Below are 16,662 nucleotides of genomic sequence, written 5' to 3'. Positions count from 1 at the left end.
CTATATCCCAAGGTCATGTGATCTGCTTTTGTGATCTGACAAGCAGAGTCAACGGGGAAGCCAGATTCACTGAACTACCAGGTTACTAACATATCAACTGCAGTGATCCACTTAAGAACTGACGGAAGAAAGATTGTAAAATGGGGCAAAACGCACTTAACCAATGTCTTGCTTAACAACAGAAATTTTGGGCTCAATTGTGGTTGTAAGTCAAGGACTACCTGAAAGAATCCAAATCACACAATCAATCAAAAGGGTGAACTTGGGTTTCCTTTGATGTTGTGATCCAGTGTTTCTCCAACCTCTTTAAGATGTGTGGACTTCAACTCAATGTTGCCTGGAGAATTCTGGGAGTTCCACACAATTTAAAGTAGTCAAGATTGAGAAATGTTGTAATCCTAACTATCGATCAGCAACTGGTGATCCACGAGAAAATTTTGGTGGTCCACAGAAAAATTATTTGCGTTTTTTATATTGCACTAAATATTATTTATCTTTTTTTTAAAAAAATCATATTAATGGTCCGGAGGATTTAAAATTATGAATTTAGTGTTCCCTGAGATGCGAAAGGTTGGTGACCCCTGATCTTAAAAGATGCTTGAGTCAGATTTCTGAGTGCCAATGGGATCTGCAGTACGTTTCTATGTATTTCATTGAAAATTTTAATTGGCCTGGAACAACTTCTACTCAACTCAACAGGAAGGTTCCAAAAAGCATGCACAGAAGGCTTGTCTGTTAAAGAGTCATAGGCTTATGCTAATTTTTGTCCTTCGTTCTGGGTTTTTCTAACTGCAGAGTTCTTCATTGATGGCCTGGGTATTCTGCATGTTGGTTCCTGCTCCAATGTGGTGGTAGACCATGCCTCAAAGATCAAGCTACCATGGCTAAAATCGGCAAGCGAGAAGCAATATGCCAAGTTCCGCTATCCCAACATAACGAATGACATGATAAACACCGAACAAAGCCTCTTCTACTTCAAAAACCATTTCAAATGCATGACGGGCAATTAGTCTTCAGTGAGAGAGGGTGCTGAGCCCCACCCTTGACAACTGGCTATGTCCTCAGGTGACTGGAGTCTTGGACAGCCTGCTCTGGCAGCTAGTCATAGTTCTTGGCAAAACAAGCTTGCCCTGTCCACTAGCCAAGTGCCCAGAACTCAGGGAGGCTTCTACATTCTCAGGCCTGAAGAGCAACTTGAGAAATGAACTTCGCACTACTAAAAAAAAGAAAACACCACACAACTGTGTTATAACAGAATTAATTGGACAAGCCATCTTCCAGACCTTATTGATGAAAGTGGCATGTTGTCTGCTTGTCATATTTTGCATCTGAACTGAACCATATTCCACAGGGAGTGATTCTGCAAGAGGCTGCCCCATGAAGCCTGGGTCTTTATCCTTCTCCTGGTTGAGAGCAGCCATCTGCCCCTTACACCGAACTCCCCTTCTAACTTTGGACTTGCGCATACCTACAGGTCACGTTGCAAAAAACCTTGCAAACTCTGGCAATATCCCAGCATCCTTTACCTCCCTTGAATTTAAACAACAGAAGGGGACAGGATCGGAGGTGGATAAACAACCTGAACTCCAGGGGGGAGGGGGACGGCTTTCTCTAGCGTCAAAATTTTTGTGCCAAGGTTTTGAAGTTGAGCCTCTCTGTCCCCAGCTCCCTCCAACCTCAAACGGGCATCGTTCTGGGATATTTTGAAGTGCCAAAGACTAATGATGGAAAGCCACCACCAGGGGGAAGCCTTGAGGTGTGCATTGCAGCAGAGCAGCCTTAAATGGCCACAGAACTACTGGGATTGCGAGTGCCTCCAGATTCGAGGCACTCCCAGGCTTATGGCAAAAATGGCCAGATGTGCATGGATATTGGAGGGCGCAGCTTATTTTCTATGGGGATATTTTTTTTATACAGTGAAGTAGAAAGACTGTCCATGACAGATTCCCTATTTTTTTTTAACTTTAGACAGAATCCATTTCCAAAGCTTCTTCTCATTCCTTAAACTTCTCCATCCCAGTTCTCTGGCTTTTTAATGCCAACCATGGAACCTTTCACACCACTTGCTTTTCCTAAAACTATTATTTATTAGGAAGGTGTTGTTTTTTAAGAAAAAAAACACCACCACGAATCAGGGCTGGGAAAAGGTCCTACACAATAGTTCCATTGCATGGGGTTGGCTCATATCGTATGTAACCCAAGGGGCTGTAACCACTCAGGCACCCTTCTTCCTTCTCCCTCTGTGTGCCCTTCTTCCCGGCACCTGGGCTGTCGATTTCATTGAGATAAAATTAGTTAAGTATCAGCCTCACAGGTTAAGGTGCACTTAAGGTGCACTTTTAGCACAGGGACTGACAAGAAACCAGAGGGGTATGGTAGATTTCAAAACCTCTGTAGCACAAGTGGTCTAGAAATTCATACAGACTGATCCACAAAGTTGTTTCTTGCTGCAAAAGGATAAAATCTTCTTTCCTCTTGAGTTGCCAGATGAAAAATTTAAAAACATTTGTTTAGGATATGGTGGTTGGACATAAGATATGGATTAGGTATGGCTTAGAAGCCGTAAGTACAGCAGCAATCATATTCATGCTCATGTGGGAATGAACTGTACTAAGCACAAGAAGACTTTTAAGTACTATTTTAATTGGAATTAAATCCGCCTCACACCACCAGAACAATGCAGTAATAAATTAAATACATTTAAATGCTTTAAAAAAATGACATTGCGTTTTTACACATATACACACATACCTAAAGTAAATAGGAAAGAAATTCCATGTGATAATGAAATGGTTGCTCCCCTGCCTGAAATGCTAATTTTAATAAAAGTTCAAAAGCTTGTTCGTTTATTTACATATTTATTTTTAAGGATGGATGCATAATCAGCATGCAACTCTGAGCTGATGCAATCCAAGAAAACCTTAGCTATATAGTATGTGATGCTGCTGAAGGTGTAAAATGGGTCCTGTCCCTTTTGAGTAAGATGGAGATCTCCAGTTGCAAACACTAATTAATGTCCTAACCCACGGAGTGGTATCTCAGTTCTGAGCATTCCCAATAACCTGTGGTTATCTGCAAATACTGTATACCCACCCACTAATGAGAAATGCAAGCTGAGGAATGTAGTTTAGGTCTAGGGCAGATTGTTTCAAGCTTAGGTTGTTATATTGAATGGTGTGAGCAAGCTCATTTCTCCAGTGCAGAGGGGGAAAAAATCTATTGGGCTGGTAGCTCCCTCCACTTGAGGCTGAACGCTGGCAGAAGTAACTGGGTCATTTAAAGAGCTAACAGGTGCATCTGCTCAGTTAGAGCAATTGTTTTGTCTTCTTTACTCCCTACCTGATGAAAATCCTATTTGGGTAATTGATGATTCAGTAAATCAATTCATTAACCATGTGTAGCATGTTGGCTGAACCTCTCTAGTGAATCAAAGGCTGTGTTAATGCATCTATACCCTTTGGTCCTAAGGTCCAGCGATGGGATTCAAATAATTTAACAACCGGTTCTCTGCCCTAATGACCAGCTGGATGGGTGTGGCTCAATGGTCATGTGACTGGGTGGGCATGGCCAAATCAATGTCACTCATGTCAATTGGCACTTCACCTCAGCTGTTACAATGTAATCTAGGTAATCTAGGTTAACCGGAGAGGTAGTTTCTGTAAGCAGGGCAATAAAGATTAGGCTAGAAACAACACCAGAATCTTTCCTTCCTGCCTTCCTTACAGGATTAGCCCTGTAAAGTGGGAAAAAACAAAATGAGATTTCTTCCAACAACCTGTTCTCCAAACTGATTAGAAAGTTAACAACCGGTTCTGAATAGGTGCGAACTGGCTGAATCCTACCACTGGTCCTACCAGTTCCAACAGCAATTCTGGTCTAAGAGGATCTCTCTGGCAAAGAAAAGAAAAAAAGGAGGTGCCCCAGTATAAAAGAGGACTTTGACAAAATTGGCTTCCTTTCATTTCTGGCAATTAACCTTATCCATAATCCTCAATTGAGCATTCTTTCCTAGGCTCTCTTCCTTTTGGCTTCCATGGCTTATTCTGTGATGACTTCAATTCACCCCACAACCCCTCCAGGAAAGTAATAAAGGGATGTGTTGTTGTTTTTTTAAAAAAATACAATTTTGTGTAGCTGCTGTGTTCTAAAATTTTCTGGTAAGGGTTCAAGAAGGAAAAGAGCCAAGACGGGTGACTGCACGAAGTAATCCTGACACTTCAGTTGTGTACTACGCAGGGCGTGGAACTTGTAGCAGTTGGAAGTCCTGCTAAATCTTAAGAGCCTGGTGCTTCTTGCCCGTCTGCACTTTCCGAGTCAGTCCACGCCTGACAATCTGGCAGGAGAAACGTGGTCTCGTTGGCAGCCTGCTGCCCTTCTCCAAATCTCTGTGATCTCAGATGGCTTTGTCCTGGTAGAACTTATTGTCTTTTAACCTTGGCAGGAAGAAAAGTTATACCCAGATGGTGGGATCCTTCTGTTCCACGTTTTCCTGAGCAAAAACCAAAGTAGAGTTATCCATTAGGCACTGGGCCGTATAAAAAAAGCTACTGTATATCTTCCCAGCAGAGGTGGTATTCAGCAGGCTCTGATCAGTCCTGGAGAACCAGTAGCGGAAATTTTGAGCACTTTGGAGAATCGGTAAATGCCACCTCTGGCTGGCCCCGCCCCCATCTAGTCTCTGCCTCCTGAGTCCCAGCTGATTGGGAGGGAATGGAGATTTTGCAGTATCCTTCCCCCAGGAGTAGGGAGGCAATGGATTTTGCAGTATCCTTCCCCTGGAGTGGATAGAGTGGAGATTTTACAATATCCTTCCCCTGGAGTGGGGAGGGAATGGGGATTTTGCAGTATCCTTCCCCCAGGAGTAGGGAGGGAATGGGGATTTTACAGTATCCTTCCCCCAGGAGTGGGGAGGGAAGGGAGATTTTACAATATCCTTCCCCCAGGAGTGGGGAGGGAGTTGAAATTTTACAGTATCCTTCCCCCAGGAGTGGGGAGGGAATGGGGAGTTTACAGTATCCTTCCCCCAGGAGTGGGGAGGGAAGGGAGATTTTACAGTATTCTTCCCCCAGGAGTGGGGAGGGAATGGGGACTTTGCAGTATCATTTCCCTGCCTCGCCCACCAAGTAACGCCCACAGAACTGATAGTAAAGTTTTTTGAATCTCCTCATTGCTTCCCAGCTCATATTACTTGTTAAGCTCTCTGCCTCAACAGTGCTTTTTTTTTCCTAGAGGCAACTGGCCTCTTGAGAAAAGCACCTTTGGGACAATCATGACCTGGATGACTGAGAATCTCCATAGAGGAATTCTGTGCTTCAAAAGCCTACTTGGGGAAGTGCAGAGATTTCCCCCAGTGGATGCAATCCCTGCTAAGGGTAGCAGTTGGATTCTGATGGTGATCTGAACTTTCTACCCCTGGAAATGATTGTGTCCTCGACTTACAACAGTTCATTTAGTGACCATTCAAATTTACTTTAAAAAAGTGACATGACCAGGGGTGAGCCGCGCGATTTTTGGAAGCTTCCTTTCTGCTTTTTAAAGCATTTTTTTCCTGCCGGTTCAGGTAAATAGGCAGGAAAAAAATGTTTTAAAAACAGAGAAAAAAGCTTGCAGCTGAGCCACATGATCCTTGAAAGTTTTCCCCCCTTCCTTTTTAAAGCAATTTTTTCCTGCTTATTCGCCCGAACTGCCAGGAAAGAAATGCTTTAAAAAGTGAAAAAATAGTTGGCCACACCCACTCAGTCACATAACATCCCTCACCAAGCCACAACCAACAGAACGGTGTGTGTGTGGGGGGGGGGGGAATTGATTTCACCACTGTTTATGACTGTTTTTCACACTTACACCCATTGTAGCACACCCATGGTCACGTGATCCAAATCCAGAGGTTTGGCAACTGGTTCATATTTATGACAGTGGCAGTGTCCCGGGGTCGTGACATCCCCTTTTTGCAACCTTCTGACAAACCAAGTCCATGGGGAAATCCGGATTGACTTAACGACCATGTTACTAACTTAACAAATGCAATGATTCACTTAACAACTGTGGCAAGAAAAATGGTAAAACAGGGAAAAACTCACTTAACCAAGGTTTCTCTTAGCACAGTGGTTCCCAAACTTGGCAACTTGAAGACTTGTGGACTTCAATTCCCAGAATTCTCCAGCCAGCTCTGGGAATTGAAGTCCACAAGTCTTAAAGTTGCCAAGTTTGGGAACCACTGCCTTAGCAACTTAATCAACTTAAATGTTGGGCTCCATTATGGTCGTAACTTGAGGACTACCTGTACTTCTAAATAGCCTCTGAAGGAGCAAGTATGGCTAGTTCACCAGAACTGTGGGGTGGGGATTGCTCCAAGTAAAACTCTTCCCATTAAACACAAGACTCCAAATACAGAAAACGAGCCTCAGGCTAAATTGCTTCTATTTACAGATTTATCTCATGAGTGGGACACTGAATGACAGTGATGTGTTGTTTTGAGAGCTGGGCTACAGGGGCCCAGCCATGCTCCCTTTCCTCCCCCATGCCCCCCCCCCCAACAGCCTGAACAGAAACCAAGAGGAGAGAGAGGGGCTTCCTTGTTTTCTCTGCTGACCTTACCGTGGCTTGCTGGAGGTAGGAAACTGCGTCATGAACGGTGACAAAAATCTGCTGAGGGGTGAGATGATGCATGAGGCCACAAAAACGCAAGGTCTCTAGGACGTTGGCTGGGTGGATAAGAAGAAAAGAGACGGCACTCAGGTCTCATGCCACCTGTGGGAGCTTGCATACGCACCGTTCCTTCACCCTAGGGATGGTCCCTTCCTACCTCCGCAACGCAACAGAATCTGTACATGACCCTGATCCACACATCATGGGATCTTGGAAAAAGTCCGATGCTGCAATTACACGGGTGAGTAAACTGGCCCTTCAGATCAAATTGAAGCACTTCTGCATCACCGCTCTTTCCAAGGGTCCAATCTCTCACAAACCAGTTGGAAACAACTTGAGCTCATTGTTGTTCCAGCAGTCTATTCAGGAGAGCTGAGGAGGGCAGTGAGAAAGCCCTGTTGCATGTCAGCTGTCAAGAACCCCTTCTCCCCCCACAGGAAGTCAATTCAGGAAGCTGGCAGGAAGTTGCAAACAGGTGCCTGCCTTCCTTAATGGCAGCAGCTAAGTTGCTAGGATTGCTATGTGATGTCACGTGTCACCCATTATGATTGCTGTGCTTGGTGATGGCCAAATCCTGTCCCTATTGCCACTGTAAGCTGAGAACTACCTGCATGGGGTGGGGTAGGGATGGAGTACAGGGGTGGGCTTCAAAAATTTCAGATTCTCTGCACGGTTGCTGGGTGGGCGTGGCCATAGTGGGTGTGGCCGTCACCTTGGTGGGGGAGGGGCATTTTCACCTTCCCCAGGCTCCGGAGGCTTTCCTTGAACCTTTGGGAGGGTGAAAACTGCCTCCCTCGGGCTCCAAAGGTCCTCTGGAGGCCGGGAATGGGCTTGTTTCTGGCCTTCTAGAACTCCCCCCCTCCCTGAGCCTCCGCGCGGGCCCTGCATTTACCTCACATCCAAAATGGACCGCATGGAGACTCCTGGGAGGGGAGGGGTGGGTGGGCGGGACCAGGCGGGGTAGGATTTGGAGGTTCTCTGAACTGGCTGTAATATTAGCTACAATTCTCCTGAACCCAGGCGAACTTGTAGCAGCTCACCCATGGACAGAGAGCAAATAACAAATGCAGCTCCACCACTTCCATATGTGTGTGGTGATGTGGCTTGAGCATACAAAAGGGGCGGAGCTTGCTTTGCAAGTGGCATGTGGTGCTGCTGCCTTTTTCACTTTTGACTGAAGCATCAGATCCCTTGAATGAAACTGATTGTTCAGGTGGTTTCTTACAAAGTCTACTTAAAAGGCTGTAAAGAGAGGGAGGGATGATTCAACACAAGTAGACTACAGATCTAGAGATGGGCAAGTACTACCATATGACACCCACCTCCACAACTACTAATGGCTGGGTTTTTTTAAAAAAAAAATCCAGATATAATAAAATGGTGATGCAATCACTGAACCTTCAGCTCATCTCTTTGGCTTTGATGCCAAGTTAGATGATTTGTTGGAAACAAATCCATAGATTTCTTGCCATAGATCTCTGGATCCGCATCAGATAATTGGCTCCATCACCCAAATGGCTCCATTTGTACGTGAGAATCTATCCATGCAGGAAATGTAGAGGATCTCTCTTGCACAGGGGTGGGTTTCAAAAATTTTAGCAAGGGGTTCTCTGCCCGGTTGCTGGGTGGGCATGGCCATGGTGGGCATGGCCTAGTCAGCCTCCTGCACCACAGGGGAGGGTTGTCCTCCCAAGGCTCCGGAGGCCTTCCCAAACTTCCAGTGCACCTGTTTTTCATCCTCCCTGAGCCTCTGCATGCACCCTGCACTTACCGTCATCCACGTGGGGACTCTTGAGAGGGGAGGGGGTGGGGTGGGCAGGGCCAGCCCGGAGTGGGATTTGGGGGTTCTCTGAACTGCACATAATCTTAGCTAGAGGTTCTCTCGAACCCCTATGAACCCCCAGCAGCCCACCCCTGATTGTACATGTACTTCTTAGACTTCCTGTTAAGGGAATTGACAGTGGTCCTCTTGATTTTGTTTATAAGGAACAAGAGCTGAGGTGGCGCAGTGGTTAAATGCAGCACTGCAGGCTACTTCAGCTGACTGCAGTTCGGCTGTTCAAATCTCACTGGCTCAAGGTTGACTCAGCCTTCCATCCTTCCGAGGTGGGTAAAATGAGAACCCGGATTGCTGTTGGGGGCAATATGCTGACTGTAAACCGCTTAGAGAGGGCTGAAAGCCCTATTAAGCGGTATATAAGTCTAACTGCTATTGCTAAGTGAAGTGGGCCAATCCCACCCATTGAAAAATGTATACCCTTTCCTGAGGAAATAGACAACTTCTTAACATTTTCATTTCGAAAAGAAAGAAAGAAAGTAGATCAGGGTAGCTTTTTTCCTGCATACTATCTTTGAACTAAAGCTCCCATAAGGGATTTCAACTAGACACTACTGAAGTTCTAGTCTAATGCCTCGGAAGGCCATCAGGCTGAGGAACAATGAACTAGAATAATAGGAAGATTGATGGCATGTCTTACTTCACTCACCATTACAGGCAGACAAATGTATCTGTATGCCGGCTTTTTGACATTCCACACACACCTAAAAGGCAAGGAAACATTTGTAAAGAAGCTTACGTGAGGGCTTCCAGCCACCACAAGGTACACCGTAGCACCAATCTGACGACCAAGATCCGGATACACAATGATCTTTTATTAATTCTGGCACAAGGAGGCGACACAGTTTGTGTTCCACCCCATAGTCTATTATAAGGAGTCTATTATACTGGGAGCAGCTGTTTTTCCAATTCAGTATAAAAAGGCACGGCTCTAGTTCATTTGTTAATATCACATTTTAAAAACAACCTATTTAGGCCCTGATGAATTATAATCCTTTTCAAAGGGCAGCGTGAAGGGGAGACAAACATTATTTAAACTGATCCAGCACAATGCAGGTGCGTGAGGCAATGCTGTCTAGAGTGAGAAGCAAATGGCTTTAAAAAAAAATGTTTTCATTATAATGTAAACAGATTTTTGTGGAAAATCATGCTTTAATTCTGGATGTCTGTGGGCCCAATGTGTCTGTAGACAAAACTCTGACTCATTGACCAGATCCTTACCTCATCTGACATTTTAAACCATTCAATTCAAATAGTGAGATGCTGGTGCAGTGCAAAGCCAAGGACCACCCTGAATTATTACTCTCAATTTCAAAAAGGCCTCTGTTTCTTAGAAGATAAAAATGATGGGCAGATACAGTTCAGAGCGGTTAGGAAAATCTTGCTCGCTTGCACAGAAAAAGACGCAAAGGAAATGGCTGTAGAAGGGAGCATTCTGCAGGAGAATTGCTTAAAATCTGGGACAAGAGGCACCCCAGCATATTGGCTTGGTAACTGCTTCTATTCCATATGGCTGCCATTTGGAGAATAGGAGAGTCCCCTCCTCTCTGCCCACCCCCCAACAGCCATTGTTTAGGAGTACTGACAGCATGTTCTCAAAACTTCTGTTGACTTTTAATTACAACTCCAGATGTGTCCAGCAGGCAAATGTCGAGAGACTCCCCATGTAACAGAAGTTCTGTTGTCTTTAGAAGGGAGGGAGAGACTTTCATTGTCTTCTTTACTTGCTGCTGAGCTCAAACCAAAGAACTGGTTTGAGTTTATAATTTTAAAATATGTTTAAAATATAAAATATATTTTAAAAAGTTTAAAATATGGAGTTTAATAGTTGAGCAATGGACTAGAACTGCCAACACTGGGGAGTCCACGTTTCTTTTGAAGAGATCCCTCTCTATTGGACTGGAATCAGAGCCAAAGGGATTGGCCAAAGAGATTTGTCTCTTCAGTAGTCTTCAGCTCTGGAGAACAGATGAATGGAATGGAACGGAATGGAACACATTTGGGGAGGGCCAGGAAAAGAGAGATAGGGTAGCCTTGTCCATTTTTTTTATCAGAGCCCATCCATCCTTTTCATGCAGCCTGTGAGCAAATGCCTTAGGCCTAGGTGGATTTGATTTTGGTGAAAAGAGATTCCGCTTTAAAGGATGAGAATCGCGAATTGCTCCAATGTCCGGGGTTAAAAAAACCACAACACCCCAAGTTGCAGGTAGCATCAATCCTGCCCTCCTCAAAAAACTGAACAATCAAGAAATGAGGAAATCTCAAGATATTTCAGGGATTGTAATATAAGGTCTGGTGAACTCCCATAGAGTCAAGTGAGGTTCTAGCCATCTTAAAATTTAAAAATATATGTACTTTTCAGAATCAATTTTTATTATGGTCAGCACAAAAGTTGAACATTAAAATAAATGTCTAGAAATTATTGGAAAAGCAAAGTAGTAATATGAATAAGGCTCTTTAGTTCTTTAATTGTCTTTTTTCCTTATTACCACTGCAACAGCACAATATTTTGCTACCACACGAGTGGTGGCTGGATTTGAATCCTTAAAGGAGATGGTTCATGTAGAAGTTATCTGATCTGTCTAGGAATCTCTCTAGGCACTCATATATGTTAAAGAAAATGTATAAATAAAAAAGAATCTGCACCAGAAATCTCTCTAAAAGAGGGAGAAGGAACGCTGATCTGATGTCCCTGTAGAACTTGCAACGCAACAGGCCATGAGATCATCTTCAACTTCCCATTGCCACAAGTTCACATTCACTCAGCTATTGGGGTTCTATCATACCTGCCCTGCAGGAATACTGAAGAGAGGATATTAAGTCTGGCTCTAAATAATGCTATTCTATTCTTAGGAATTGTCAGATACCTTTCTGGTTCCCACACATCCCATGCAATTTGATTTCTTCTGTGGAGAAATATCCTGTAAACTCTAGCTGGAACTCCATGTCTCTTATTCTATTGATAATCACTTGTTTGCGCTCTCCCCCTCCCGGAGAAGCAGAAGAGCGGAGATCGAGGATTTAGCTATGTATTCAAAATATTTGTCTGGTTTAAGATACGGTAATCCTGTGTAGACCCAACAATTTGCAAGATATTCAGTCTCTAGACTACGATGCTTTCCTATTAGACATTCCAAAATATTTGTCAAAGTTGTGGATTGAATGGGGGTTTACGATCTCTCTCCGGTAGAAAAAGCAGAATTGGATACTGGTGGTGTGATATTGGGACTGAATTACGTGGAGCGGATGCTGAACACATATTTCACGGGACTTATATGTCTGAACTTTAATTTAAATTGTCCAGGACTTTAAAGTGAAGAGAGTGGAGATGGTAACTTTACTGAACTTTGGTTTGGGAGGAAGGGAGCCGGGTAACGTGGGGTAGGTGGAGGGGTAGCGAAAGCCTGATCAGATTATTTCGAGTTAAAAGGCAAACTGACTCTTGTGTAAATTATTATCCGAAAATAAGGTTAGGAAAGATTATTTGGAGTGACTACAGGAAGTAGTGGTAAATATCAGAGAAGCAAGGGACGAGGGTAAAATTCATGCGGAATGATTTACGTTGTTTAAACTCTATTAGAAGGGAAAGCTTGGTGAGATTATTTTGAGACAGAATGTAAACTGATTCTTGTGTAAATTATTATTTGAATATGCGGAATGATCCACGCTGTTTAAATCCTACTAGAAGGGAAAGTTTGGTGAGATTATTTTGAGCTAGATCGCAAACTGATGTCTGCATAAATTTGCATAAATTTTTATTTGAATATAAGGTTAAGGAAGATGAACTGGAGAGTCTACAGGAAGTTGGGGTAAATAACAAAGAAGCAAGAGACGAGAATAAAATACATATAGAATGATTTATACTGTTTAAACATTAATAAAGATGGGGGGCTGAGCTTAATACAAAGAGTTTTTTTTCTTTTTTCCTTTTTTTTCTTTTCTTTTCCTTTTTATAATTTGTAATTTCTTTTTATTTATTTTTTTCTCATATTACTTTTATTTTTAATTCATAGGATCACAAGATACTTTAGAAGGGGTTTGACAGAGGGCAGTGCCAGGTGTGGGCCCTGGGAAGTCGGGGGGGACTAGGGAGGGGGACCTACGGGGGGTGGGTGGGTGGGTGGTAATATAGTTTCAATAAGAAGAAGAATGCACTTGTATACGGTTGTCTCTTCTCCTTTTTTTTCTTTCTTTATATTTTTTTCCTTGGTTTTTTTCTTTTTTTTTTATCATATTTTGTTTCCTATTTTCTATCTTTATAGCTCAATATTAATAAATAAGAGTTGAATAAAGGAACACACCAAGGGGAGAGGTAGAGGGAAAGAAGAGGGAGGAGCAAGGAGGGAGTAAGAGGGGAATGTAAGGAGGGCGTAAGGGGAATGCTAGGAGGAAGGGTAGAAAGGAAGGTTTGAGGGGAAAGGGAAGTAGGAAAGGAGAGTGCTAGAGGGAGGAAAGGAAAGTTGGAGGGGGAAGATGGGGTGTATGGAGGATGGAAGTGTCAGGTGGGGTTTTGTTTTATGCTGAATGATGATGAGTTGTGTTTTCTTTTTTATTTTATTTTATTTCTTTTTTTATAGCAAATATCCAGTATATAAGTGACTGTAAAATTGAATGTGAAAATGAATAAAAATATATTTGACAAAGATAATCACTTGTTTGCTTTGATCATAGCCTAGTGAGGAATATAATAGAATAACAGAGTTGGAAGGGACCTTGTAGGTCTTCTAGTCCAACCCTTTGCTTAGGCAGGAAACCCTACACCACTTCAGACAAATGGATATCCAACATCTTCTTAAAATCCTCCAGTGTTGGAGCATTCACAACTTCTGGAGGCAAGTTGTTCCACTGATTAATTGTTCTGTCAGGAAATTTATCCTTAATTCTAAGTTGCTTCTCTCCTTGATTAGTTTTCACCCATTGCTTCTTGTCCTACCCTCAGGTGCTTTGGAGAATAGTTTGACCCCCTCTTCTTTGTGGCAACCCCTGAGATATTGGAACCCTGCTATCATGTCTCCACTAGTCCTTCTTTTCATTAAACTAGACATACCCAGTTCCTGCAACTGTTCTCCATATGTTTGAGCCTCCAGTCCCCTAATCATCTTTGTTGCTCTTCTCTGCACTCTTTCTAGAGTCTCCACATCTTTTCTACATCGTGGTGACCAAAACTGAATGCAGTATTCCAAGTGTGGCCTTACCAAGGCATTATAAAGTGGTATTAACTCTTCACGTGATCTTGATTCTATCCCTCTGTTTATGCAGCCTAGAACTGTGTTGGCTTTTTTGGCAGCTGCTGCACACTGCTGGCTCATATTTAAATGGTTGTCCTCTAGAACTCCAAGATCCCTTTCACAGTTACTACTATTGAGCAAGGTACCACCTTTACGGTACCTGTGAATTTTGTTTTTCTTGCCTAAATGTAGAACCTTACTCTTTTCACCATTGAATTTCATTTTGTTAGATAATGCCCAATGTTCAAGTGTGTCACGATCCTTCTGTATCTTAAGCCTATCTTCTGGAGTGTTGGCTATTCCTGCCAGCTTGGTGTCATCTGCAAATTTGATAAGTTCCCCATCATCCAAATCATTGATGAAGATGTTGAATACTGGGCCTAAAACAGAGTCTTGGGGTACTCCACTGCATACTTCCCTCCATGTAGATGGAGATGAAAATCCATAGAAAGCCAGCTTATGCTATTTGCCTGTTTCCAGGGAGAGGGAAAGTTGTCTATCAGAACTAAAGGGGTTAAGCTCTCTAGGAAGAATTGAATTTTCAACCAGTCAACTATCATCATCTTCCTGGCCCTTACCTGGATTTGAGGCATTCCTGTCTCATGTCTCAACTGGGCATTTGATGCTCTGCTAGGTTCTAGCTAAAATGGATTGCAGCAATTTTGTTTGTATGATTTCTAAAGACTCTTTCTTAAAAAAAAAATCCTATTTGTGCCCCATAAGGATTTTGCATCAGTGTTTTAGCCTCAAAGAGTTTTAAAGCTATGGGGACTAATTGTCCTCTGCCTGTATAAAAAAAGTGTTTGGTAGCATTTGAGAACCTAAGGGATGATTGCATGGTGTAGTCCAGATGTGCCTTCCAAATACCTTTTGTATGGAAAACCACCCCAAGGTACTTGGATGCATTGACCTGTTCTAGATTGTGTCCTTCTATTCTCCAAGAGGATTGCATAGCTCTTTGAGCAAAAACTAGGACTTTTGAGTTATCAAAATGGAGGATCAGATTATTTTGTCCTTCTATTCTCCAAGATTATTGCATAACTCTTAGAGCAAAAACTAGGACTTTTGAGTTATCGAAATTAGGGATCAGATTATTTTGTTTTACAGCATTTTAATGTTGCTGGAGTAGCTCTCTTGAGTCCAATAATGGAGGATGGAAGTCTGAGTTATGCAGAAGACCAATCAGGGAATTACTATAAAGACTGAAAAGGGAAGAGGCCAAGATAAGCTGTACTTTTAATTTTTGAAGATCAGCAAGTACTGTTCTGGGTGTGGTAGACCCCTCGGGCTCCAGTGAAGGAAAGTTCATCTGGAGAGATATTCTGAGTTTTAATCTTGATTTAGTCTCAAAACTCATTGATTTTGACTCTTCTGCTTCTCCAGCCTTACTATTTTTCCATTCTTATTCCCCACTATACAGAGACAAACACACCTATTTGTCTTAGATACCTGGATAAGGAGCCGTGCGCCAGATGAATCCACAAAGGATATTCCACTGCAGTCAAAAATCACAGCTTGTACATCTAAGCCTGGATAAGTAGATAAGACAGAACCCATATCAATCACTCTCAACCACTGCAGCTCCACAGATTCAGTCTAACAGCTGCCACGTGCTACCATGCACTTTTCCAGGAGCACTGTTCTCCAGATAGTTTTAAAGGTAAAGGTTCCCCACGCACATATGTGCTAGTCATTCGCAACTCTAGGGAATGACTAGCACATATGTTCATCACCGTTTCAAAGCCAAAGAGCCAGTGCTGTCCGAAGACGACTCCATGGTCATGTGGCCGGCATGACTCATTGCCAAAGGCGCACGGAACACTGTTACCTTCCCACCAAAGGTGGTCCCTATTTTTCTACTTGCATTTTTTATGTGCTTTCTAACTGCTAGATTGGCAGAAGCTGGGACAAGTAATGGGAGCTCACACTATTATGCGGCGCTAGGGATTCGAACTGCCCAACTGCCGACCTTCCGGATCGACAAACTCAGCGTCTTAGCCACTGAGCCACTGCGTCCCTGCACCAGATGGTTTTACACCAACAGAGAAAAGACTAACATGAAATTCTGGACACACACATACATTTCTTCTGTAAAACAGTCAGAAGAGAAGAGAATCATCCTAACAAGCCATGTCTAATAACTACACGCCAGCACAAAGAGAGTTCAGCTTGGTTTTCCCACATGGGATGGGCTTCAATTGCCATAACCCACAGCAGGATGGGGATTGAAATTCAACAACTCAGGAGACACAAAATTAGGGAAGGCCAGTTTAGCAAATTGTATTAGCTATAAAGTATCAAAAAAGTAAGAAATGTTATGGAATGTAGAACAGTAGGAAATGGTACAGTAGATACAGAATGCAGAACTGTATTCCTCTGTAGAACTGAGGAAACGGTAAAGAAGATTTTCCACCCTGGGGCTCAGCATGAATATTTCCACAAGAAAAATTGCCCAAGAACGAAAAAGGAATTAACTATTGGTTACCTGAGCTAAGCTTCTTTTCCAAGACACAAACACTGCTGTCCTAAAGAAAAAGGGGAAAACCCAACAATTAATTTTCATTTACAGACTGAAAGGATTGACCTATGCTACTTTACATTTAAGAAGTGGGGTGTGAGTTATTCATATGATGTGTTTTCCACCAAGGATCTTTTGAAGATTTTTTTTTTTTTTGGTGGGAGGGGAGGGAATGTAGCTATGATAGAAAACCAATCCTCAAAATTAAGTTTAACTTGAGCAACTGCTTTGACCACAGGGTGAAACATAGCCAGCATCTTGACATGCCCTACTTAAATCTCCCCGTATATAACAGCTACTGTACATAATTAACTCTTTTATAATTGAGTAAAAATGGTGGCCACAATTCTGTAATCAAAACCCCATCCCTTTTTACATATGTCATAATACATGTAGAAAGGGTGGGGCTTTGATCAAAGAGGTATGCCTCTCTC

At 42.8% G+C, this 16,662-nt stretch overlaps 2 protein-coding genes across 7 annotated transcripts in view; one reads left to right on the top strand and one right to left on the bottom strand.

Annotated features, from left to right (window-relative positions):
• Positions 1–2,840, top strand: part of B4GALNT1 (beta-1,4-N-acetyl-galactosaminyltransferase 1) — a 63,747-nt gene extending 60,907 nt beyond the window's left edge. For all 6 annotated transcript variants that reach the window (XM_032212325.1, XM_032212321.1, XM_032212324.1 and 3 more), the window contains exon 11: positions 796–2,840. In XM_032212325.1, the coding sequence (XP_032068216.1) occupies positions 796–1,010 (215 nt within the window). In that variant the 3' untranslated portion in view covers positions 1,011–2,840. The remainder of the gene's footprint in view (positions 1–795) is intronic.
• A 939-nt stretch (positions 2,841–3,779) lies between these two features.
• The window catches only part of SLC26A10 (solute carrier family 26 member 10), a 33,585-nt gene continuing 20,702 nt past the window's right edge, over positions 3,780–16,662 (bottom strand). Inside the window, exons 14-18 of the mRNA XM_032212390.1 lie at positions 16,196–16,235; positions 15,160–15,239; positions 9,132–9,186; positions 6,595–6,701; positions 3,780–4,489 (exon numbers count right to left, since the gene is read on the bottom strand). Coding sequence (XP_032068281.1) covers positions 4,451–4,489; positions 6,595–6,701; positions 9,132–9,186; positions 15,160–15,239; positions 16,196–16,235 — 321 coding nt within the window. The 3' untranslated portion in view covers positions 3,780–4,450. The remainder of the gene's footprint in view (positions 4,490–6,594; positions 6,702–9,131; positions 9,187–15,159; positions 15,240–16,195; positions 16,236–16,662) is intronic.

Source organism: Thamnophis elegans, chromosome 2 (assembly GCF_009769535.1).
Source record: "Thamnophis elegans isolate rThaEle1 chromosome 2, rThaEle1.pri, whole genome shotgun sequence".
In the NCBI taxonomy this organism is placed as follows: Eukaryota; Metazoa; Chordata; class Lepidosauria; order Squamata; family Colubridae; genus Thamnophis; species Thamnophis elegans.
Note: the sequence above shows the minus strand (reverse complement) of the source record. Positions and strands in the feature narration are given on the sequence as shown.